Source organism: Vipera berus (genome assembly GCF_964194415.1).
Source record: "Vipera berus genome assembly, chromosome: 4".
Taxonomy (NCBI): domain Eukaryota; kingdom Metazoa; phylum Chordata; class Lepidosauria; order Squamata; family Viperidae; genus Vipera; species Vipera berus.
The window spans coordinates 51,816,082-51,843,074 of NC_138206.1; the positions used below are offsets into that span (position 1 = coordinate 51,816,082).

The following is a 26,993-nucleotide window of genomic DNA, read 5'->3' on the forward strand; positions in this document are numbered from 1 at the left end:
TGAGAATAGTGATGTCAGCTGGAATCTGCGTCCAATCGGCTCAGAGAGGGTGGAGGAGGCTGTGGTGTTGTCACCTGACTCTAGTCGGTTGGCCGAGAGCGTAGCGAAGGCACGGCGGAGCTGTCCGAGGAGGAATGTTTAGGTAGGAAACGCTCGCTTGGAGAGCTCGGGCTGGGCCGGAATGGGGCGGGAGGGGGGGGGGAGGAAAGGGGGAGGGAGACGGACGTGGGGTTTCGGCGCGCGGGCAGAACGGGCTCCCTGGATGGCAGAGGGACGGAAGAGAAGGGGAGGAGAGGAGCGGTAGAGCGCAGGCGCGCACGTTGTCGGATCGCTATACTGCCTGTCCGTGTGCCCCCCTCCCCGCGCCCCCCCCCCCCCGATTGGCTGGGAAAGGTCGATCCCGTTGCGGCCCGCTGAAGATTTCGCGCGAGGCGGGTGGCGGGGAAAGGCGGCTCTTGGTGGCGTCGGAGGTTTTGTGCGCTGGTGGTCTTTCGCTTGTGTCTAGCGGGAGCAATGACACCCACCAGTGATCTGCATGACAGCGCCTCAATTAAAAAAACAAACAAACAAGAGTGCCAGGATTGAGTTACCGCGCGTAAATTAACTTTACTGTTACTGTTGAGGATCTATCTATCTATCTATCTATCTATCTATCTATCTATCTATCTATCTATCTATCTATCTATCTATCATCTAGCAATCTATCTATCTATCTATCTATCATCTATCATCTAGCAATATCTATCTATCTATCATCTATCTATCTATCATCTATCTATCTATCTATCTATCTATCTATCTATCTATCTATCTATCTATCTATCTATCTATCTATCTATCTATCTATCTATCTATCTATCTATCGTACAAGCCATTCTAGTCCTCTTTGACATAACCGCGGTATAGATTCCCCGGGAGCCCTTTCGGCTATAAAAGAAGCAGATGTGGTCACTTGTTTTTGTGTGTAGTCTGGAGAAGTACCGGTAGTAAACCTGCCACTTTACAACCAGAGGATTAGTGAAAATCGCTGTCTAAACAAGAAGTTTCATTCAGGCCATTTCAACCAGCTTTGGGAAAGAAATACCATCAAATCAAGTTTTGATGGGCATGATCCTAAACACCTTAAGTTTCAATTCCTACAGAAGAATTCGGCTGCTTCCAAGGGGGTGCATGTGTCAGGCATGAACAGAAAATATTTTTTTTAACAGAAAGAAGGAAAAATTTAAATTCTTGCAGTTTTCTTAAAAGTTTGAAAAGAAAAGAAACAAATTACCATCATACTAAATGAGCACTGTGCAATGGGACTGGAGCTTGGAGATTTTTCTGAGAAATCGGTATATAGTATTACTAATTCAAGAACGTGGGTTCTAATTTAATTAAACTGTGAAGAAATTAGCAAAATATCTGTAGTGGGAGAAAATCTTTAGTCTAGCTGAAATGTGATTGTTTAAAATAATCTGATACTGTATGTTATGGAGATATGATCACTTGATTTATAATTAAGTGGAGACTGTCGAAACTTAATATATATGATCATTGCTTGGGCCACAAAGTTTCAGAATACTTTGTAAAAAAAAAAGATAGCAGATTCATAGAAGATTTGTCAAGAAACAAAAATAGGGCCCACTTCCTTGCATTTCTCCACTTTTCTATATTTAGCAGTTTCAAAAAAGCACTTAATTCTGACAGACCATATTTTGAATGATGTTCTCTATATTTTATTGAAACAAATCAATAAATACCATCTTGCTTGGCAATCCATAACAAATTCTTTTTTTGTTTACCAAAGAATCCTAAGACAGCAAGAGTTTACTTGAATTGCTACTGACGTTGATTAATGTGAAAAGAGTGATGATTCAAGATTTCATTTTGAATTAGCGTGTCAGCTTGGCTTGTATCTTGAATGGATGATACTGGAGGGACAATAACTTCTAACTTCTAGCAAGTGATTGATTGTACATAGCAAGCAAAGACCTGGCCAGCAAAACTGATTTGTTTGTTAAATTTATTTGCCGCCTATCTCACAGTGGGGCTCTTCTAGATATATTATAATTTCATTCTAGTCAGGTGAGTGTTAACTGCTGACTAAACTAATTTTTAATGAGTGTATCTGAAGGTGGGTGCTGGAGACAGTCTGTTGATATACCACCTGCCTCATTTAAACCTGCTCCCATCCCAAACTGGACAGCATAATCAAAAGACAAAGAATGTGTTTTGAGTAATTCAACATAACAAATAGCAATCCTTTTGTGAATAGCTACGCATTTCATTGACTTCATGACATTTCTCACTCTATTCTGTTTATTATTCTATCAACTTATATTACATATCTCATAATTGCACATTTGGATGATGCACGTTGTATTAAAACCAAACAAAAATACAATGAATAAAACAGTGGCAGCAAGGACAAACCCAAGTCCAGTCATAAAAGCACAAAATACAAAATCATAGAGTGCCCTTAGGGCACACATAACCATAATTTCAATTGGGAAAATGTGACTATCCAAGACCAAGCCAAGTCCAAAAACGCCAGGGATAAATCAGCCATCATTAGACACATAGACATTAACAACATCTACAGACTATCCAAAAGGGACGCACCTCTCACCCAGCAATTGGCACCCAGATCGGCACTCCAAGGTTAACATCAGACCAATCAAGTAAACAATACCCCAATCAAGACTCCGCTGTTTTTGGTGACGCTTCTGATCAGCTGCAGCACGCTATGGAGAGCCTAGCTCACAGGTCTGCAACCTGCGGCTCCGGAGCCGCATGCGGCTCTTTCAGCTGTCTCCTGCGGCTCCCAGTCTTCTGCTATGTGCAGTCCAAAAAAAAAAAAAGAAAAGAAAAGTGGGACTAAAAAAGTTCAACCAATCAATTCAAATATGCAGGGTAGGTGCATATCTCGCCTTGGCTCCACTCTTCAGTCAAACCTTGTTCTGCGCATGCGCGCATGTACGTGCATGCACACACATTTTTTGCGGCTCCCAGTTTATCCTTTTGTGAGGGAACTGGTTCCGAGTGGCTCTTTCACTGTTTCAGGTTGCTGACCCCTGGCCTAGCTGATACAGGCAAGGCAGGAGCACACACAGAGTGCGCTTTTTTTTTTTTGGACAGCGGTGGGTTTAGGGTTGCTGCAGCTGATCAGAAGTGCCGCTGAAAACAGCAGAGTGTGCGCATCTGCTATGCATGCGCTCACCTGTCAACTGTGCTCTCCATGCCTTGGATCAGCCGCAGCGCACTGTGGAGAGCAAGGCTAATGCGGGCTAGGCAGGCTATGCGCCTGCCCGAGGCACGGGGAAGGGGAAGATTTTCACTGCCAGACTCTTTAACTTCTTAAAAGTTTACTTGATGCAGAATGCACATCCTTTCCTTTTTGCATCAAGTTAAACAGTCTGATAGCGAAAATCCGATAGCGGGGAAAAAAATCTCAGTCTCATGCATGGGGAATCTGCACCAGCTGCCTCCCCCTCCCCCGCGTGCCTCAGGTCAACGCCGCCAGCTGCTTGCGCAGATCTATTAGGCTGCTGCTGCCACCCGGAGGCCTGGCCCACCCAGCACAAAGGAGGCGAAGCAGCCAGCTAGCAAGCCCCGCATAGAGGTGCATGCCCATGCCCAGCAAGCAAAAGGCCACCCCGAGTGAGGAAAGCCAGATCCTCATTGGCACCATGGCCCTGCAGTCCCAGCCAGGATTGCGTGCCTCGCTCTTCTGGGCCTTGGCCGATGGGGATCCGGCTTTCCCTGCTCGGGGTGGCCTTTTGCTTGCTGGGCGTGGGCGTGCACCTCTACGCGGGGCTTGCTAGCCGGCTGCTTCGCCTCCTTTGTGCTGGATGAGGCTGCCGCTCTTAGCGGCAGCGGCCTAATGGACTGCGTGAGCTGCTGGCAGCAGCAGCTTTGTGCGTGCCCACAGAAATGGCTCTGCATGCCACCTGTGGCATGCGTGCCATAGGTTCACCACCACGGCTGTAGGGTCACAGGAAACAAGTCTGCTTCTGTGACAGCATTTTAGATATATGAAGCTTACTATCATGGCTGTCTCCTCAGTAATTTCTTCTGGAGGTTAAACATATCCTTTAATAGTTCCTCATAGGTTGCCTTTAGTTTAGTCTCTTCACTATTTTTGTAGCCATGAAATTACTCTAATTTGTTTAAACTTTGGTGCTTAGAACTGGACATGTTATTCCAAATGGTGCCCAATAAAATCAGATCGGAATAGGGCAATTAATTCCTATGATCTAGACTCTTACGTTTTTAATGCATCCTTAAATAGTTTTTTTAGCATCTGCATCACACAGTAGGTTCATACTCAGCTTATAAACTATTACAGTATCCGCATCCTTTTCATAAATATGACTGCTAAGCTAGATCTTCCTCCTCATACACTCTTTCCTTTCATTTTGTTCTTTCTATTATATGGAAACTTTTACTTTTATCCCTATTAAATTTGGTTATTTTAGTCCATTATTCAAACCCAGCTAGATCTTTTTGAATCTTTTAAAGTGTTAGCTACTGTTCCTAGTTTTCTATCATCTGTTATCACTTCAACCCATTTATTCAATAAATAAAATACCAAACAACATAGGTCCCAGGAAAGAGTCTTTTTGCAGGCCACTTGATATTAATGTTGGACCTGATGTAGAATCATTTAGGATATATATCTGGGTGTGGCCATTCACTCAAATATGATTTCACATAATCATGTAGGTAAGGTTTACTATTTTATTAGTGGGGCACTTTGCTGAGGTCTATATACAATGCCTTTGGAAGTCTGTGGTTTATGAAGCTCGTAACTTCATAAGATAGGATTGTCTGACATTTGAGCACCCATTAACTGACGCATCCTTATCCAATATTTCCCATATATATATTGTTTAATAATCTTGAGGACCTTGCCTACCATTGACAAATTGTCAAATTTGTAATTTCCCCAGTTGTCCTCCTTTCAATTGGGACCATACTTATTCTTTCGCCTGTAAAATAGGTTAGGTTGAAAGTTTTAATGCGTATTACAGCTGAATGAGATTTCCTAAGCATTAGTAGGAGACTTTTAATTACTATATCACACCGGGTTTTTCCATGAATTGAACACATCTGATCTCTTAAATATGTAGATAGTCATGTCTAAGGAGAAATCAGATATTTTAAATCCATTAGTGTATTCTAGACCTTGCAGTGTAGATTGCAGTCATGTAGTGACTGCCTTTCAGTAACAGAAGGAATTTATTAAAAATATGTTTTACATTTTAAGTACCGGTATAAGGAGAAAAATAAGCAAAAATATTCTTGATTTCAAATTACTTGTCATATTAACTGAGTGCATTTAAATGTTAAGATGGTGCACTAGCCAAGTCTATTTTTCTTTTTAGTAAAATGCTGTTTCATGCCATGTCAGCATAACATAATGAATCAGCAATTCTTAGCTACTGCTAGCACTCAACTGGAACATATCTATTTGTCCATAAAAGGGAAGGTGGTTGGAGGTGGGGTTAGTTATTCAACAGTCATTTAAGGCTAATGCTCATTGTTAATCTTGAATTTATAAAGTGAGTATTTTTCTTTCATTATGAAATTAATATGCCGTGTCTATTATGGGAAAATAAGTTGTATCACAAAGAAAATATTTTTAATTTGGACTTTAAAAAGCAGGTAAAATAAGTATTTTTTTTCTTTTAATTTTGTAATTGTTAAGTAAGATTTCTTAACCAATAATTTCTTGGGTTTTACACAATTTGACAACGAGAGAACATTTTTTCCCTGGGCAGCAGTACTAAAAATTCATTAACCGTAACATCCAGTTGACTTTTGGGCAAACAGAAATGTAAAAGGTGAAAAGAAAATCAATTGCAGTACCTAGTATGATCTGGATGTCAAGCTTTTGTAATTAGGTTTATTGAAATATTAAGTCCTACTTTTCATGAAAAACATTGTGGAATATCTTCACAGAAACCTATGTATTATTAAATATAATTTGAATAGTATTTTTTAAATGTAATAGTCTTACAAAAGACTATGTTGAGCTTTGTAAAAAAACAAAAGAAAACTGCTATACAGAAGTTTACAGGATGAAACTGCTGATAATTGTTTAATCTTGGCAGAATATCTGTTGAGGATTTTTATTCAAAATATTCCTGGATTTGTATCATCTGACCACTGTTTATTTCTTTATTATTTATTTCTGCATTTTCTTCTCTGAATAACTCCATGGGGAGGATCTAGGTGGTTTATGGATACTTTTATTTATAATTTTGAATGCTGACACCAAGCAGTTGATCTCTTACTAAGTGATTATTTGATTTTAATACTGCATGATTGGGATTTTCTTCTGAACTGAATGGTTTATGGTGAATATATGCATGATCTTGCAATGCAACATGCTTGTTCAAAAATAGAGGTTAATATTTAAGCTTTCCAGTAGTAGACAAAATGTACAATACTTACAATAATCTATTATCAAATTTATATAGCTGCCCACATCCCAAAAAAATGACTCTGGGCAGCATACAACAATGAAGTAAAACAATAAATATAAAGCATTTATTATTAAAAATATAAATACAATCATTAAAATATTAAAAAACTAAAGGCACAGACGGAGTGGCAGTGATGAAACTATCTTCATGTTACTTATCCCACGGAAGCTACCGATGATATATCTAGATCTTGAGGGAATTCCAGGACATTAACAGGGATGGAGTTAGCCTCACTTTGGAGGAGAATGTTCCATTAGCCCAGACATGTCAAACTCGCAACGTCACGTGACGTTGTGCGACGTATCGGAACTTTTTCCCATTGCCGGCAATGGGATGGGCGAGGTTTCTCCGTGACACTCCAGCCCGTGGGTCGACAGTTTGACACCCCTGCATTAGCCGGTGGCATGACAGAGAAGCCTGCCTCCCAAAGCCCACCAAGTGCAAGTGTCTAGCCAATGCAATCTGCAGCATGCCCTCTTTGTCAGATCTAATGGGATGGGCAATTGTAATTGGGAAGAGGCAGTCCCTCAGGTAATCTGGTCCCCTGCCATGAATGGTTTTAAAGATTAAAACCAGCACTTTGAATAGGAACCAGAAGCAAACTGGGAGCCAGTGCATCTTACATTGTTTTGGAGGTACACATAACTGCCCTAAAGCTGCATTCTGCACTTGTTGAAGCTTCCAGATACTCCTCAAGGACAGACCCATGTGCATTACCGTAGTCCTATCTGGAGATGATTATGGCATAAGTGGTTGTGAACAGAACCTCTCAAACTAGAAACGGGTTCAAGTGGCTCATCAAGGAAGCTGTAAAAGCCCTCCTAACCACGTACTCTACCTGCTCTTTGAGCAAGAGTTGTGAGTTAATCCCCAGAAGCCCCAGATAGTGCATTGGATCTGTCTGGGCAATGTAACCCCATCCAACACCACAGATGGCATAATTCTAGAACCATCAGGCTGCAAAACCCAAAGCCATTCAGTCTTGTGGAGTTCAGCTGAAGTCTGTTGTTCCCCATCTGTATCCTCACAGTTCCAGTCACTGCGACAAGACATTCACGGGTTTGCTTACTTTGCCAGCAGCAGAGATGTACAATTGGTTATCATCAGTGTACCGATATCTCGCCCCATGTCGATGGATGAACTCACCCAGCAGTCTCGTGTAGTATTAAATAGGAGAGAGCACCAAATCCTGCAGCACTGCCGATGGGCTGAGTGTTGAATATCTACTTCCCAATCACCATCAATTGCAGTCAACTTCAGAGAAGGATAAATCAGCACAGCACGTGCCTCCCACCTCCAGTCTTCTGAGCCAATTCAGAAGGATACCATTGCTTGATGGTACTAAAAGCCAAGAGGTCAAGTAGGGCAAAGGTGGTTTCACAACTTTCATCTTACTCTTGTCAGGGGTCATCCAAAATTTATCCTGTGTCTGGACTTTTTCTTAACCTCAGGAATGATAACTGCAAGATCTCATATTTTTCTGGATTCTTCTTAGCCTTTTCTTTCATTTTTTTTATTTCCTGTGTCTTAGTAGAAGCAGTATAAAAATACAGAATACATCAAACCACTTGAGAATATGTGGTTAGCAAAGCATTCAAGATGGTTTCTCTTTTGCATCTAAGAGACTCTGAATATTCAATTTAAAGCAGGATGTGGGCACATTCTAGATTTTGTACATTACAATTATCTTTAATAATGATGGCAAGGAATGATAGGATTTGGAGTACAATGTCATATGGAGGAATATAAGGTCTATCTGAGGATAAGCATGAAAGTTGCAGTGCTCCAACGTGGCTACATTGTGATAAAACAAAATTCAAAACATTGATAGAACAAAATTCAAAACATTGAATTCGTTCTGTTTTATCAGAACCTTGAAATGCTTCAGAGATTCTGGGAAGTGAAATTCTGTTATACCTTGTTCTTAAACTTAGTAGTATAGTTATAAATCCATGCTGCTGATACCAGCTAGTAATATTGCAAAACAAAAAATATTGGTGAAAGGTCAGTTAGCAAGAAAAACCACACTCAGTCATATAAATCCTAGGTAACGCTGATAGAATAGAGAACTCTGGTCTCAGAGATGGAACCTAGTTCAATTTATTGATATTTTTGTATCATTGAGACAGAATCACAGTGGTTTGTTGTTGTTAGTTGCGAAGTTGTATCCGGCCCTTGGCGACCCCATGGACAACGTTCCTCCAGGCCTTCCTGTCCTCTACCATCTTCTGGAGTCCATTTAAGCTCACGCCTACTGCTTCAGTGACTCCATCCAGCCACCTCATTCTCTGTCGTCCCCTTCTTCTATTGCTTCTATTGGTTTACACTATATTATATTCTCATTCTTCATTTGTTCAGATGTTTAAAAACCAAGCCTGTGTTCAGATGACTGTTATCTCCCTAATGATTTTTCTTTCCATTTCTATGGTATAGGGTTTCTTTTGATGTTTATAAAGGGATTGCTGTGCTGGCAGGGAAAAGGAATCCATGGCATGACTATGCAACCTGCTCTCACTGGGGGCCAGGTTATTAAAAGCTTACTAACATTTACTGGCCAGTGTCCTCTCCATATGTACTGGGCCCAGCTAAACTAACACAAATAACATTTTCATTTTTTAAAAAAAATGTATCCCTAAACTCCACACCAACAAGATGCAAATGCATACCCCCCCACCTGCCAAATTTCTCAGCAAACCAACCAGTTCAGTATGAAGTATTTGCAAATAGCCGTACTGTGTAATAATCCCCAAGCCAAGAGCAAGAGAAGAAATTTGTTTTTTTAAGCTTATTTGTGCATATATTTAAGAGAAGTCATTCTGCTTTTTTTCCCTTTTTCCCCCTTGACAAACCAGTTTGTAATGCTGCGTTGTAATTCCACTTGCACAGTTTGTTCTGCATCAGCAACATTTATTTATGTAGATGATGCAGAAGGAAGAAGTGGTTCAACTGGCCTATAAATTGAAATACGTGTTTATAATTCACGTGATGAAAAGGCACACGCAAATTTCTCTTGATGGGAAAAACACTAGTGTTATTCCATGCTTGAAAGAGCAAGAAAGAAGATGATTGAGTATGGCTTTTATATATCTTCACTAGAAAACAGAGCAAAAGTGCTATTCCCATATCCGGCATTTGTTCAGTGACATAGTTTAACTGAAATGACAGATTTGTGTCTCACTGATCTTGATTTAGATTTAGAGCATTCTATCAAGTGGCACAATTCCTGATTAGGTTCTGCAATTCTGTATGGCAATATCTGTTCCTGATGAATAGATGGAAGAAATGACATTCAAGTGGCTTACATTCTACAAATGAGGTTCAGTCTTATAACATGCTACAATGACAATCGGCCTACTTACTGCCTGTTTCTATCAATTCTATCAATGATGCACCTACACTGCACAGGATTATTATTTCCCACATAGCTTTAGCCATTTTGGTTAGAAAATTCTGCTTATATAAAAATGTACTGAAGTAGAACTAGATATGAAACATTACTTCACTTCTCAGTGTATTCTCACCCAATATTACTCAGTGCTGCTCATTCTGATTACCACTCGAGAATTGTGTATAAAATATTGTGTCTGTTTGCATCTAAGTGAGTGTAATCTGCAGAATGGCAATACGTACAAGCATATCTTATTGCTGCACAGCTGATTTAGTGCAGAGGGTGAACAGCTGACAGTATTAGATAAGGTAGTTCAAAGACAAGTTGGGTTGCAAATGAAGGTTTATAAAAATTTATCAGACTTTGGAGATGTTTAAAAAAACAAGCCTGTGTTCAGATGGATTTAAAAATGGAAAACCCAGCATGCAGTTGTTGTTTTTTAAAAAAAAATTGAATAGGTTAACATTATTTATTTTATTTATTTATTTATTTTAATTCCATTTATATCTCGCCCTTCTCCGAAGACTCAGGGCGGCTTACAAGCTTAGCAGTAGCCTTCATTCTATGTATATGCCTGCTTATTAGGGCTTTCACACACACACCCCCAAGCGGCATTATTACAAAGTCAGCTTAATTGCCCCCAACAATCTGGGTCCTCATTTTACCTACCTCGGAAGGGTGGAAGGCTGAGTCAACCTTGAGCCTGGTGGGACGCGAACCTGCACTAATTGCAGGCAGCTGGTGTTTTTTATTATGAGGAAAGGACACCTCATAATTAAATAGAAAATATTGAAGCAGAATAATAAAAAGTGCACTAAAATAAGTAACAGGATACAATCTGATTAGGTACAAACAGCAGCAAGATTGAAACTGTTTCAATTTTAAAAAGCTAACATTACCAAGTTCCTACAATCCAAAGAAGGAAAAAAATAGTGGTAATAAGAATGAGAAGTTACTCCAGGCTCTGTATTCAAAGTGAAAAATCATATGCTTCGACTTGGGTGATATTAAACTTCTGTGAAGTGGCCTTCACCGTCAATTTGTCACACACTTTGTTGGCTTAAATATATTTAACATTTTGTAAATTTTATTTATTTCAGATCCGAAGAGGCGAAGCATGTTTTCCTCTGAGATCTTAATCAACATTTGTTATACAGAATGCCTTTAAGTGAAAGGAACAGTGTTGTTTTTGCATATGAATCTTCAGTACACAGTACCAATGTTCTGCTTAGTCTTGATGAACAGAGAAAGCAAGATCTTTTTTGTGATGTTACTATCTTAGTAGAAGACCAGAGATTTCGAGCCCATCGTTCAGTGCTTGCAGCCTGCAGTATCTATTTTCGTTCAAGAATTGTGGGTCAGTTAGAATCAGATCTTGTAATAATTTTACCTGAAGAGGTAAGAACATTTGCTTGTACTTATATAATCTTACTTTCTGCTACATTTAATGTTATTCAAAATAATATACATATTATTAGTAACTCAAAAGTCCACAAATTGTGCCAGAACTGAATAGGCAAATACTATTTCCAGCAAAACACGATAAATGTTCCATCGAAGCTAGACACTGTTCCCCATCTATCACAGAATTAAGGAAAAGAATTAATATTGTCGATAGTATTGTTATTTGTAAGATGTAAATGCATACTCCACATGTCAAATCTCTCACCAAATCAACCATTTCAGTATAAAGTCATTGAAAATAGCAATAAGTATAATAATCACTAAACTGAGAGCAAAAGAATACATTTGGTTTTTTTTTAAGCTTATTAGTTCATATTTCTAAAAGGGGTCATTCTGCTTTCCCCCCTTTTTCCCCATGACAAGGTAGTTTGTAATATTGCATTGTAGTTCTGCTTGTATAATTTGTTTTGCATCAAATCTCTCTCTCTTTTTTATATTAAACAATGCCCCCAGTTTCTCAGGCAAGTTCCATCAGAGCTAAGCAAAGCACTTGTGTTTTCCAAATCAGGATCAAAATAGGTGGGAGATAAAGTTGTTTCCTCTTCCTCAAACAGTTTGTTTCCAATTTTGATTCCTTCCTTACATTAGCTTCCTTTCACCAACCAGCTTTTGTTGTTGTTTTGTTTCTGTTTTTTCTTTCCTAATTGAATAATTTGCAAACAAAAGAGAGCTTATGTGGAAAGGAAAACCACAAGTGTGCCTCAGGAATTAAGAGAAGCTAAAGGAGAAGAATTACACAGAAGAACTATACAAGAATGAGCTTAATGTCCCTGATAATCACAATGAGTTGGTCACTGACCTCGAGCCAGACATCCTAGAATGTGAAGTGAAGTGGGCCTTAGAAAAGCTGAGCAACAACAAAGCTAGTGGAGGTGACAGTATTCCAGCTGAGCTATTCAAAATCTTAAAAGACGATGCAGTAAAAGTGCTACACTCAATTTTCCAGCAAATTTGGAAAACTCAACAGTGGCCACAGGATTGGAAAAGATCAGTTTACATTCCAATTCCAAAGAAAGGCAGTGCCAAAGAATGTTCAAACTATCGCACCATTGCACTCATTTCTCATGCTAGTAAAGTTATGCTTAAAATTCTACAAGCTAGACTCCAGCAGTACGTGGATCGAGAACTACCAGAAGTACAGGCAGGATTTCGAAGAGGCAGAGGAACTAGAGATCAAATTGCTAACATACGCTGGATCATGGAGAAAGCTAGAGAGTTCCAGAAAAACATCTACTTCTGCTTCATTGACTATGCTAAAGCCTTTGATTGTGTGGATCATAACAAACTGTGGCAAGCCCTTAAAGAGATGGGCATACCAGACCATCTTATTTGTCTCTTGATAAACCTATATGCAGGCCAAGAAGCAACAGTGAGAACTGGACACAGAACCACTGATTGGTTCAAAATTGGGAAAGGAGTCCGGCAAGGCTGTATACTGTCGCCTTGCCTATTTAACTTATATGCAGAGCACATCATGAGAAAGGCAGGGCTAGATGAATCAAAAGTTGGAATTAAGATTGCCGGAAGAAACATCAACAACCTAAGATATGCAGATGATACCACTCTAATGGCAGAAAGTGAAGAGGAACTAAAGAGCCTCTTGTTGCGAGTGAAGAAGGAGAGTGCAAAACTTGGGTTGAAACTAAACATTAAGAAAACCAAGATCATGGCATCTGGCCCTCTCAATTCCTGGCAAATAGATGGGGAAGAAATGGAGGTAGTGACAGATTTTATTTTCCTGGGCTCCAAGATCACTGCAGATGGGGACTGTAGCCAAGAAATTAAAAGACGCTTCCTCCTGGGGAGGAAAGCCATGGCAAATCTAGACAGCACACTAAAAAGCAGAGACATCACCCTGTCAACAAAAGTGCGTATAGTCAAGGCTATGGTCTTCCCAGTTGCAATGTATGGCAGTGAAAGCTGGACCATAAGAAAGGCTGAGCGCCAAAGAATTGAAGCCTTTGAACTATGGTGCTGGAGAAGACTCCTGCGAGTCCCTTGGACTGCAAGGCGATCAAACCGGTCAGTCCTAGAGGAGATCAACCCTGACTGCTCTTTAGAAGGCCAGATCCTGAAGCTAAAACTCAAATACTTTGGCCACCTAATGAGAAGGAAGGACTCACTGGAGAAGAGCCTAATGCTGGGAAAGATTGAGGGCAATAGAAGAAGGGGACGACAGAGAATGAGGTGGCTGGATGGAGTCACTGAAGCAGTAGGCCTGAGCTTAAATGGACTCCAGAAGATGGTAGAGGACAGGAAGGCCTGGAGGAACATTTTCCATAGGGTCGCAATGGGTCAGACATGACTTCGCAACTAACAACAACAACAACAACAAAGGAGAAGAGTTGAAACTACTCTTCGCCTTCCAGATAAATTTTTAAACTCTTCTTGCCCTTTGATTTAAATAACACAAGAGTACACTGAGAAGGAAGTATTTGCTGAGTCTTCGGAGAAGGGCGGGATATAAATGGAATTTAAAAAAAAATGGGAGGCATTAACTGTTGCTGAATTTCAGAAGAAGCATACCACTATGAAAAATAGAAAACATGAATCTATTTGGGAAAAGCAGTTTTGTAGATGGAAAAAGGGAAGCAACAGGAGCACTAAAAAGATCCTGAAAACGTATAAACTTACTTTGCTTTATTTAGGATTGAGTCAAGTAGTATAGAATTCTGAAGGGAAACAGAAAACCATATTGGATTACTAATATTCAGCTGTGTTTGTGTGAATGTATTTCTGTCTCTCTGTTTCTCTCTCACACACACATTAATATATACATCATTCTTAAAGCATTGTAGGTAAAACTATGAGTTACAGTTTTAAAAGATGAGGTATCGTAATAAATGAGTAAGTGCTACAACATCATCAGCAATAAATATTTGTCTTATTAAAGGCTGTTTGGCAGCAGTCTAAATCAGAGGTCCCCAACCTTTGGGGCACCAGGGACTGGTTACGTGGGGAGTGGTTTTGCCTCAGACTGGAGGGGGTGTGGTTTTGTGTGCTGCCTGCATCCTGCAGATGGGGCTTTGCTTGTTTTTGTGTGGCCCGGTTGCTGGAATGCCGTGGCCTGGTACTGGTCCATGGACCGGGGGTTGGGGACCCCCGGTCTAAATCAAAAAGTAGTTCTTTTCCACACACAATTTTCAGAGTTTTCTTTAGTAAGATTTTTTTGTGATTCATGAGATATAGATACAGGAATTCTGGCAACTTTTCAATTAAGAAAAAAATATCCCCATATACATTGAGAGATTTTTTATTTATTTATCAAATTTCTATGCTGCCAATCTTGTCAAGGGGCAACTCTAGGTAGCTTACAACCAAATAAAGAGAACAAGATAAAATATTAAAATAATAAATATTAGCGGTAAAAGTTTTCCTTCATACAAAATTAAAATAAACGTGATACTCTAGGCCAGGCTTTCTAGACTTCATGCAGTCCTTGACTTTATAAGCATTCATTTAGTGACTGTTCAAAGTCACAGCTGCACTGAAAAAGTGACTTACTATTGGTCCTTGAACTTACCACCATTGCAGCATCCCCACAGTCATGTGATCAGTATTTAGGTACTTGGCAACCAGCATGTATTCATAACATTTGCAGTGTCCTGGGATCATGTGATTGCCACTTGCAACCTTTCCAGCAAATTCAATGAGGAAAGCCAGAGGGGCTTAACACCCATATTATTCACTTAACAACAAAGAGATAATAAAAGAGATAATAAAAGAGGCAAAAGAGATAATAAAACCAGGCACGGCTGACTTAACTGCCTTGCTTAGCAACAGAAGTTCTGGTCCCAATGATGTTCATAAGTGGAGGATTACCTGTATTTAAATGTTTTGGCTCAGAGTTTCCATTTTAATCTTGTTTTGCATATCCATGACTAGTATTTTGGAGCTAATGTATAATACAAAATACATAGGCTCCAGTCTTTGGATTGTACAATTTATGTATTTGAAACACAGTTAATTTGTGTTCTGTACTTATAGAAGCTTTTCTAAATAAAAGTTTTCTCAGCTCTCCTCCATATGTTGTGGAGGAACCTAGTGAGGAAGCCAACTTGAAATGTCATTTGAATGTTTATTTGGCTTTAGAAAGAAGTTTGAATTATTTATTTTGGCAAACTATTCTGAAGAGCCTTGAAACAAGCATAGTGATTTTTTTTAGAAGTATCTTGTTTTGTGTTCATGTATTTTTATTAGAGTTTTTATGTAACATACAAATAGAAACAAACATAATAGGGAAATAGGGAAGGAAAAAGAAAAGAGAAGTAAAATACAAAGTACAGTTACAACCTTAATTTTTTTACTATATATTTTTAGTAAATTCCAACCATTTCTATAACAACAAACTAATCATCAAAACCCAAAATCAAAATTTCATTTGTTTCTGTTTCCAGCATAAAATCCAGCATAAAAACAAAACTGGATACATTATTTTCTTTAATTAAAGCGATTAATTTTCCCATCTCTGCCACTGTGATCAGTGTTTCCATCCATTCTTCCATGGTAGAAATTGATAAATCTTTCCATTTTTGCATATATACAGTTCTCGTTGCAGTCAACATAAATAATAACAAAGTTCCACTTTTTTTCAAGCTGTTTGTCCAGTAGTCCTAAAAAAAAACCCTTTTAGTTTCAATTGTATACGTTTTAAAAACCTTCTGAATTAAAACATAAATCTGGCCAGAATGTTTTTTGCTTTATCACAGATCCACCAAAGATGATAAAAAGTACCTTCTTTACAATTAAACTGTGTAACAAACGTATGAAATACTTTTGTATGTCGTTGACACTTTCTCAGGCATTAGGTACCAATAATGCTTCATTTTATAAAAGTTTTCTTTTAGATTATAATTCAGTGTAAGTTACAGTCTACTCATTGACACAGTTTCCTACTGTTTTTGCATTATATTGTAACCAAAAAATTTAGCTGTGGAATCATACAGTATTTTAATGTACTCATTTTCCAGGTTCAGAGTAGAAGAATCTAATTGGAATAATCTATAAAATGTATAATTTATTTTGTTGTAAGCTTCGGTCTCTGATTACTTTCTTGGATTTCTTCATACTAATATTGGTCAGAAATATGAGTAGGTCAGTTCTGAAATATAAAAGAGGTTTTTTTTTAGCTATACTTAAGCTTAATATGAAACAGGCCAAGACCAAACCTATCCTTATTTCTGGACAATTTTAATATTAATGTATTGTATTATATTTAACAATATATTTTTTCATTATGCACATGTCTTTTCTTCACCCGAACAGGTCACACTGAAAGGATTTGAACCTTTACTTCAATTTGCTTATACTTCCAAACTTATTTTAGATAAGGACAATGTGGCTGACGTTTGCAAATGTGCTGAGTTCTTGGGAATACATGACATTGAAGAATCTTGTTTTCAGTTCCTTAAATTCAAGTTTCTGGATCATAAATCAGGACAGCAGGAATATCCAAAGACAAAATGTTGTAAACCAAGTTGTCAGAAAGAGTACAGTAAAATGGGAAGTGTTGATGCTAGAGAGTTAGAAATCGATGAGTATGAAATCATACAAAATGAATGTGCTAAAAATTCTCAGCTGAAGGCATGCAGTACTGAACAAAATTCAGCAGTATCCCTACTGCAAGACAGTTCTAATCAAATCCATGACCCTGTATCAGAAAAGGATCAGTTTTTTAATGTAGAGTCCCTCTGCCCCAAATACAGGAAATTTAAAAAAGCTTTGGAAACTGATAAAATCCCTGTTTTAGAATCCAGTCCTGGTATTAATGAAATTCAGGTATCATCTGGTACTACTATTCATGAGGCTGAATCAAATATTACTGGTGCTATACAAAAACCTCTTGAATGTACAGCTGTGCATTCAGATGCAAAATGTGAAGATACTCAGGTAGCAATGGAAGAAAATGGAAAAGAAGACATCACAAATGAAATGGCCCCTCCAAATAAGAGTACTGAATGTTTAGTAGAAAAGATAGATTCTCACTTTGTTCACCATAATTCTTCTGCGGCTACTCATGGACTTTATTCTGCTTCTTTCTTAAATGCATATGATCCATACTGCAATTTAAGTGGTATACAAAGCAATACAGTGGTTGAAAAAAATGCCATTGCTGTGGGAGCCGAAAATTGCAAACCAATAAGTGAAAACACTGCTGAGGATCGAACTCCAAAATCTAATTTGTACGAGCAGGGAAATGTGAACAGTACATCGCCTAGCCATCGAAGCAGTGAGGAGAGAGAGATAGCAGAACAGTTAGCAAAGGGATTTTGGAGTGATGTTTACAACACAGATACAGCATATCAAATAAACCTGTCTCCTGCATTGCCAAAAGAATTTTCAGAACAAAGCTGTTCAGAAAAGAAAATAGAATGTCCTTGGTTAGGAATCAGAATAAGTGACAGTCCAGAGAATGGCCCTCCAAGAACTTTTACAACATTGAGCTCTGTCACTTGTCCCTTCATCAGTAATCTCAGTACTGAAGGCGCTAATGAAGTTACTGGTGGAGACTGTATTCCAGAACAACAACCCGAGCAATGTCCGTATTCGTGTGTGATAAATTTGGAAGAGGATTCTGAAACGGACACAGAGGGTGATAGTGAATCCTTTTCTGCAAGAGAACAGGAATGTGAGGTGAGACTGCATGTTATTCCTTTTTTCTTTGTTAAAAATTGTGCTTTTGAGATGTATGCAAACTGAAAAGAAGATAGCCCTGAAATTACGATCACCAACACAGTGGAAATTGAAAAAAATACCATGAAAAAAAAGATCAGAGATTAAAAAAAAATCAATTCTTATTTAGGCTGGGTTCTCCACTACATTTGCAGGATATAACATCACTATGACTCAAACTATCCAATGGAATAAAATACCTGTTTTTCAGTATTTTTGCTGAGAATTCTTGTACATTATCGTATCAATGTACTGTACATATTTATTTGAATATTGAAATATGCATTGGTTGTCTTACAAGAATCTTTCTATATAACTACAGGTGAAACTCGAAAAATTAGAATATCATGCAAAAGTTCATTTATTTCAGTAATGCAACTTAAAAGGGGAAACTACTATATGAGATAGACTCATTACATGCAAAGCAAGATAGTTCAAGCTGTGATTTGTTATAATTGTGATGATTATGGCGTACAGCTCATGAAAACCCCAAATCCACAATCTCAGAAAATTAGAATATTATGAAAAAGTGCAATATTCTAGGCTCAAAGTGTCCCACTCTAATCAGCTAATTAAGCCATAACACCTGCAAAGGGTTCCTGAGCCTTTAAATGGTCTCTCAGTCTGGTTCAGTAGGAATCACAATCATGGGGAAGACTGTTGACCTGACAGTTGTGCAGAAAACCATCATTGACACCCTCCATAAGGAGGGAAAGCCTCAAAAGGTAATTGCAAAAGAAGTTGGATGTTCCCAAAGTGCTGTATCAAAGCACATTAATAGAAAGTTATGTGGAAGGGAAAAGTGTGGAAGAAAAAGGTGCACAAGCAGCAGGGATGACCGCAGCCTGGAGAGGATTGTCAGGAAAAGGCCATTCAAAAGTGTTGGGGACTTTGACAAGGAGTGGTGTCAGAATCCATTTATATCACATTCATAAATGTATGTTTAAAACATTATCCCCCCCCCCTGGATTCTGCCATCTCCCGAGGAAGGAGGAGCGGATGTGGATTCAGCCTGCCTTAGGTTATTTCAAAGACCAAGGGAAACCTTTTGAACTGGGGGAACAAGGGAGGGTTAGGGAAGAAGGCATCTGGCCCGTGTCTCCATTTGAATCTGTAAAGGAAGAAGGCAATAACCGTAAAAGATCCAAAGTTCCCTTTTTTCCCACGAAAGGGATGACACGCAGTAAATGATGGGGGGCTGACCAAATAGGGTTGAGGGAAGGGGGGTTGAACCGGGAACTCTTTATAAAGTTTCAATCTGTAAAACGATACCAGGTCCTGTCTTGTATTTCCACAACCAAACATGTCCTAGTAAAAATTCCTTTTGGACTAGAACTGACTCCAAGAGTTTTTGTTTTCCTAAGACGTGAATTGGGGTGGGTCCTGACAAATGGACTGAGGCTGGAGTCAGTGCGTCAAGAGCCACCACACACAGACGGATCCTGGACATGGGCTTCAAATGTATTCTTCTTGTCAAGCCACTCCTGAACAACAAAACGTTAGAAGCGTCTTAACTGGGCTAAAGAAAAACAGACCTGGCCTGTTGCTCAGTGGTCCAAAGTCCTCTTTTCTGATGAGAGCAACTTTTGCATCTCGTTTGGAAACCAAGGACCCAGAGTCTGGAGGAAGAATGTAGAGGCACACACTTCAAGATGCTTGAAGTCCAGTGTGAAGTTTCCACAGTCTGTGTTGATTTGGGGAGCCATGTCATCTGCTGGTGTTGGTCCACTCTGTTCTGTTCCAGCCTACTACCGGCCCTGCAGAAAAGGCAGGGACAACCCCTTTACAAAAGGCAAAAGGCTGGAACTAAGCCTGCCAAATTTATTGACACAAAACAGAGCAAACTGAACAACACACGAACCACAAAACAGGAGCTATTCAAACGGTTGCCTTCAGCAAACCAGCCCTCCCACACATTCCCCTTTTAAACAGTTCAAGGTGTGGCTTCTCTCTGCCTCCTTCCGAGGTGCCCCATTGCCTTCCTCTGTTTACTCCTGATTGACTGCCTCCTGCGTCAGGCGTCCTTGAACAGGGCCAGCTGTGGGTCATCTTCATCCACACTGTCAGGCTCACACAGCTGGGTCTGCGTAGTAACCAGATGAGAGGAGCCTGGCTGAGAGCTCTGCGAAGCCTCAGAACTGTCCTCTGCAGGGTCTCCAAAACCCTCCTCCTCCTCCTCCTCTGAATCGTCCGACCCAACTGCCGAACCCACAGGCTGACCCTGAATCACAACACTCTGTGCTTCATTAAGTCCAGGGTCAACGCAGCCGTCTACCAGGAGATTTTGGAGCACTTCATGCTTCCTTCCGCAGACGAACTTTATGGGGATGCTGACTTCATTTTCCAGCAGGACTTGGCACCTGCCCACACTGCCAAAAGCACCAAAACCTGGTTCAATGACCGTGGGATTACTGTGCTTGATTGGCCAGCAAACTTGCCTGACCTGAACCCCATAGAGAATCTATGGGGCATTGCCAAGAGAAAGATGAGAGACATGAGACCGAACAATGCAGAAGAGCTGAAGGCTGCTATTGAAGCATCCTGGTCTTCCATAACACCTCAGCAGTGCCACAGGCTGATAGCTTCCATGCCACGCCGCATTGAGGCAGTAATTGCTGCAAAAGGGGCCCAAACCAAGTACTAAATACATATGCATGCTTATACTTTTCAGAGGTCCGATATTGTTCTATGTACACTCGTTTTATTGATTGCATGTAATATTCTAATTTTCTGAGATTGTGGATTTGGGGTTTTCATGAGCTGTACGCCATAATCATCACAATTATGACAAATCACGGCTTGAACTATGTTGCTTTGCATGTAATGAGTCTTTCTCATATAGTAGTTTCCCCTTTTAAGTTGCATTACTGAAATAAATGAACTTTTGCACGATATTCTAATTTTTCGAGTTTCACCTGTATATATTCAGCTTTCATAGTACCCTTGCATGATTTTTCAATGTTATGTTCTTCATTCAAACATTCTTTTAATCTATCCTCCTCATTTTTATATCTTTTATCCATAATTATAAACTGGAACAACTGTTCTTAATGTTTGTGGTGGCTTTGTTTTAGGACTTTGCAAAGATTCATATAAATAGAGGCAGGCATATTATTTAGCCAGCAACAACATTATTTCTTTCCAGTTTTGGCTTCCAAGGTCAGGGAACAATTCAATGTGATCATTCTAATAAGCAGGACTTAACTACTCATCTGTGGCAGGGAGATGGATTTTCACAAATCAAACATTTAAAGATGTACTAATGTGTTAATTACCTGTTATAGAATTGAATTATTGTTGTAAAGAAAAAACTATTATTGTGTTATGGAATGTTAGTGATATGACTTTGGAAATGTTTTGAGAGATAAACACTAAGTCTGATTGCTAAAGAATATGGGTTTAGAATTTCAGATTTGAATTCTACTAAGTTATGAAACTTTAATCAAATATCTGTATCTTCCAGGTAAAGCTGCCATTTAATCCACAGAAGATAATTTCACTCTCCAGAAATGACTTTCAGTCATTTCTGAAAATGCACAAATTGACTCCAGAGGAGCTGGATTGTATCCATGATATTAGAAGACGAAGTAAAAATAGAATTGCAGCACAACGCTGTCGTAAACGAAAGCTAGACTGTATACAAAATCTCGAATCAGAAATAGAAAAATTGGTATGTATGGATAGTTTGGGTGTACATTCTGACGTAGTTCTCTGAATTTGCCAATTTGTTTATTTCCCTTGCATTTCTATTCACTTTATTTGTATTGTTTTTATATTACGAGCTTCCATACTGGGATTGGAATTAGTAGGCGCCAAAGTGAAATGAATAAATAAATACATTTAAAAATTCAAATAAATCCTCGATTCTTTGTTATATTGGCTACATATATGGTTATCTTTAATTATGATAATAAACATTTTGGTTCTTTCTTCCCTTCCTTTTCTTTTCTCAATTTATAGGAAAATATTGAATATATTTTGCTTAACTGGCACTAGCTGAGTGTATCTGCACTGATTTCATTTGCTGTGGCCTGACTGAAATGAAATAGCTTACTTTGCTACCACTGTTTTTATTATTTTCACTTGCCACGACGTTTTTCAAAACATTTCTTGACTTGTAACTCATTTATTGACAAAAATCTGAAAAAACTTGCTCTGAGAGCAGTTTCTATATATAATATGTGTAATGTTGTTATTCTTTTGTTGAGGTAAATAAATGCTGCCTTTCACTAATATTTTTTGAAGAAATTGCAAGATTTTCTGGGAAAACAGTATTTTCCCTACATAACTTTTTTAAAAAAAATTCCATTTATATCCCGCCCTTCTCCGAAGACTCAGGGCGGCTTACAAGCTTAGCAGTAGCCTTCATTCTATGTATATGCCTGCTTATTAGGGCTTTCATACACCCCCCAAGCGGCATTATTACAAAGTCAGCTTATTGCCCCCAACAATCTGGGTCCTCATTTTACCTACCTCGGAAGGATGGAAGGCTGAGTCAACCTTGAGCCAGGTGGGATGCGAACCTGCACTAATTGCAGGCAGCTGGTGTTACTTAAGGAGGCATTAGCCCACTGCTCCACCAAGGCTCTTGTGGACCTGATTCCATGGGGCTGACAGCAAAGTGACAGCTTTGTTAAATAAAGGGGTGCTGATGATACTTGCCACCAGGGCTTTTTTTGTCATAGAACGCTCAGAATGGAGTTCCAGCACCTTTTTTGGATGGAACCTTGTAGGGTAGGCAAGGCGGGTTGTATGACGTGTGAGTTCCGGCACCTTTTTCTTTTACAAAAAAAGCACTGCTTGCCACATTATATAAGTTATAGTAGTTAAAATAATCCCCATATCAAAGTTAAATATTGATTGTCCAGAAAAGGAAGCAAACACAGGATGGAAGGCTGAGTCAACCTTGAGCCTGGTGGGATGCGAACCTGCACTAATTGCAGGCAGCTGGTGTTACTTAAGGAGGCATTAGCCCACTGCTCCACCAAGGCTCTTTCCTTTCTGATTTCATTATTCAAGGGCTACAAGAGACACGGTAGTGATGCAGTGATATCATGGGAAAGAATATTCAAATTTTTGAGCCCTTCTCTCATTTGGGGGTGGTTTTTTTGTTAGTAAATGGCTATTTAAACCTGTAATATTATTAAGATCTGGTTCACCTTTCATTTTGAAGAAAAATCAGAAAGATTGTTCAATAATTATTCGGTTAACTTGTCACCAAATGTTGATGACCAGTGAACTGTATGATTTATACTGCCGAATATTTACTTGGCTTTCCTTTTCTATGGTTAAGTTGTGTTAATACTGTGTATTCTTTTTGTGTGGTTAAGTTAGATTAATACTTATGTTTGAAACTGAATTGGTATGTACTCTAAGCAATCTTTATTGTCGCTGTTTTCCAATCCACAACAAACTGTAAAATATAACTTTGCCTTAGTAGAAACCCACCCCACTCAGTATTTCTGAACTCAGAACTTCTCTGTTTTCTTGCAGCAAAATGAAAAAGAGAACTTACTGAAGGAAAAAAATCACATTTTGTCAACACTGGCCGAGACAAAACAGAATCTAACAGGACTTTGCCAGCAAGTATTCAAGGAAGCAGCGCTGAGTCATGAGCAAATCCAGATTCTTGCAAAATACTCAGCCTCTGAATGTCCACTTTCACTTTTGGTTCCCGAGAGGGATCAAGTAGCACCTTCTGATATCTCATCTTCAGTACCATTATGTGTTGAATTATCTGCTGGTCTTTCTGTTATATCATCTAATGATCAGAATTCTAGTTATCAACATATCAAAGGAGGCTATGATGCAGGATATGATCAAGCACAAGAATTATGTCCAGTTCCTGTGAGAATATCAGAGAAAACACTGTGCTTGGAACAGTGTGTGCAGAGTGGTAGTGGTATCACAGATTTTTGTCAACAAATGACTGACAAATGCACTACAGATGAAAATTCTTTTTAAAATTCAGCCTAGCATGATTGAGGCCTGAGTCATCATCTGAGAAGGTAGAACTGCAGCTGCATTAATTTTGCATTTCATATCCATCATCCTCAATCAAACCTAAATGTAATTATGGGCTTTTCTCTAATGACATGCAAAACTTATGCAATATACTTAAGTGTAAAAGAAAGAAATCCACACAGTTTTGTTATTTCAGATGTCCAGTGCCATGGAAGGCAGTAACATTTGTTTCATCCACTACTTCACATTTATTGATAATTCCAATCTAGGGGTGTTAAAAATTTGATAGTAAAACAAAGCACTTCAAGAATCTAAATCTTTGAGAAAGTTAGGTCTCTGTGCTACAGCTGTACTTATTCTTGATAGCTTGCTGTCCTTCCATGAACTCCAGATGAAAATATTTATAATAGACTATGTTAATTTGTGCTTCCTACTTAAAGTTTGATGTGGTTTTCATAAGGATAAATGAAATGATCACATATTCTGGAAGGATTTTAACTTTTGTTATTAACTGTGGGACCAAGTTGGGTGTATTGGGAAAATCCTCTTTTAAATAGATTACTTTTATGGGTAAAGCTAATTGTAGCTGTTCAAATTCAGTAGCTTACAATTCAGTTATAAAAATAAGACACTTTAAAGCTTCAATAATTTAACTACTAAAAAAAAGCAATTAGAACATTTTACTGTAGCCAGTGCTGCATTGTATTAATTACAGAAAGTCTGTATAAATTCTGTAATAGTATAGTGCTCTTAATAATAGAAGATTTATCTACTGAACCTCAAATACTTTTCCTGGTTTACAAAATATAAAAGCCAATGGAATTCTTTGTTTCCTACCTCAGAACATATAAGTTTTTGTAACTGTGTTTGGAACACAATCATCTTTCTGTGACAATTTTTGCCTAACATATTTACTATTTGAGAACCCTGCAATCTTCTCTGGTATTCTGAGATATTGGTTAAGTTTAGCAATCAATTTAGCCTCTAGAAAAGTAAGTTTGTATTTCTAACATATAGCATCATTCTACATAGTAAATATTTGGCCAAATATACCATCCAAACAGTGCTACTAACAACCAGTATGTATTACAGAAAACTACACTACCTCAGAGTGATTTCAATATCATTCAAAGCTGCAGTGATGTTCACAAATACTTGTCACAAATTAGCATTAAGAATTACAACGCTTACAAACTTTTAACTTCATTGTGGAAGTTTCCTCTAAATATGCATGAATTCTTTTGCATGTATTCATTTCTCTTTTGATCATATAGGGAATGAGTCCTTAAAAGCCTTTAGCTGGCATTATATGTGTTGTGTGCATCTAACGAAACTCTTACTCTTGAAGAGTACAAATGTGTTTCTTTTCTGGGAATCACATTTTGATTCTTCAGGTCCACCTCATTTTTTTTTTGACAAATCAGTTAACAGTGCCAAATCTGTTGGGCATACAATATGAAAAACTATCCTGGAGAATTAACTTAAGCCTATTTTGAAACAATTGATACAGTTGCTTCTAAAGAAGTATGCGCTGTAAATTCTAAATTCTATGTTTATATAACTGGGTTGGCTAATTTTGTGACTGAATTCATACAATCTGGTGTTTGGGGCTTCTGTCCCTCAGAAATTTATTGATAAGGTATATGAAATAATGGGTCATTGATCAGGAAAGCAATGAAAAGAGCCTTTATTGCATCTTGATTTAAAAACTTCAATGCTTGTGAATGAGACTCCCAGGTTTAATTCCCATTTTTACAGGAATTGCCTAATTTCTACTATCTAATTTTGGGGTGGGAGAAACTGAGGTAGCTTAACACCTAAACAGCTATCTCTAGGAGATTATGTAGAGTAATATTTTTGCTTTGCGTGCAAACATTGAAAAAGTGAATCATCAACTTGAAATACATCAGTTATAAGAAACTCAGGTAAAATTTGAGCATTCAGTTCTGACTTTGAACAATATTTGCATCAAGGCATGTTAAAATAGTTTTAAATATTTTGGGCAGAACGTTAGAAATTCTAACCATAAAAGCATGAAGATTGTATAAAAACAACTCTTAATTCCAGTTGATTTTTTAAAAAAACTTTTCATAGTCCAGTGTTTTTAATGCAATAAAACTATCCTTTCTGATATCTTCATTTTTGTAAAAATTTGGCATTGTAAAATTGATGCATACCAACTGATTCATACTATTAAAGGAGAACTCTGGAAATGACGTTATTTATACATTTATATAATATATTAAAGAAACAAATATTGACTTTGAATAAAACTCTTTAAAAGTTACTTTCATATTTTGCATTTATCGTTTTTTAAAATAAATGTGTATTATTATGCTATCTGGGATTTTAAAGATTGTTTTGAAGTTGAATATTTACACCACACATAAATATGTAGGTGCTCACACAAATCTAAGCATGCCTATTTCATACATTTCTTCCACTGTTTCCTTTGGAGGTTATAAGAAATTTGGACATACTTTTAAAGCGACAACAGCTTGAGATATCATGAATTGCTTATTCCATATTTAGCAATGTGAGATATATGTTGATTTATTACAAGTCTCAATTTTGAGTCTGATTTGTTTAACAATTAGAAATATCTGGAGAAGAAATGAAGCATGTGTTTCTCCTGGTTCATGCAATGTGTAATTGTGTTAGCTAAACAAGTGTGTCAACGCTGCTAACATCGGATGTTCTTTCTTTGACAATAGATGGAAATGCAGCCATTTTCTCTATTGCTTTTAGAATTAGTTGCTCCTGGGAATGTGGATGAGAATCCAGCTAGTCATGACAATAATAACTTAAATCGTGGGAACCCAAGGACGTTGGGTCCAAAGCTGGCAGGCTGGAGAGCTGGGGAGAAAGCTGGCGCTTCAAGCTAATTGGGGAATGTGATTTATGACTGTTTATTGGAGGAGGGAATTGCACTTTGTTACTTTGTATCCAGCGAAGGGGAATTTAGTTTTGGGTTTCAACCGTGTAGTGCCCATACTTTGTTTCTCGAATAAAAGATTCTTTAAGGTAAACAA

The 26,993-nt window shown here is 38.3% G+C and overlaps 1 protein-coding gene across 1 annotated transcript; it reads left to right on the top strand.

The window, feature by feature from the left end:
- On the top strand, nt 1-26,993 carry BACH1 (BTB domain and CNC homolog 1). Its single transcript, XM_081327001.1, has 5 exons — nt 1-142; nt 10,962-11,259; nt 16,591-17,958; nt 21,461-21,667; nt 23,491-26,993. Exons 2-5 carry the CDS (start codon nt 11,020-11,022, stop codon nt 23,959-23,961), a joined length of 2,286 nt encoding a protein of 761 aa, XP_081183127.1. The 5' UTR covers nt 1-142; nt 10,962-11,019; the 3' UTR covers nt 23,962-26,993.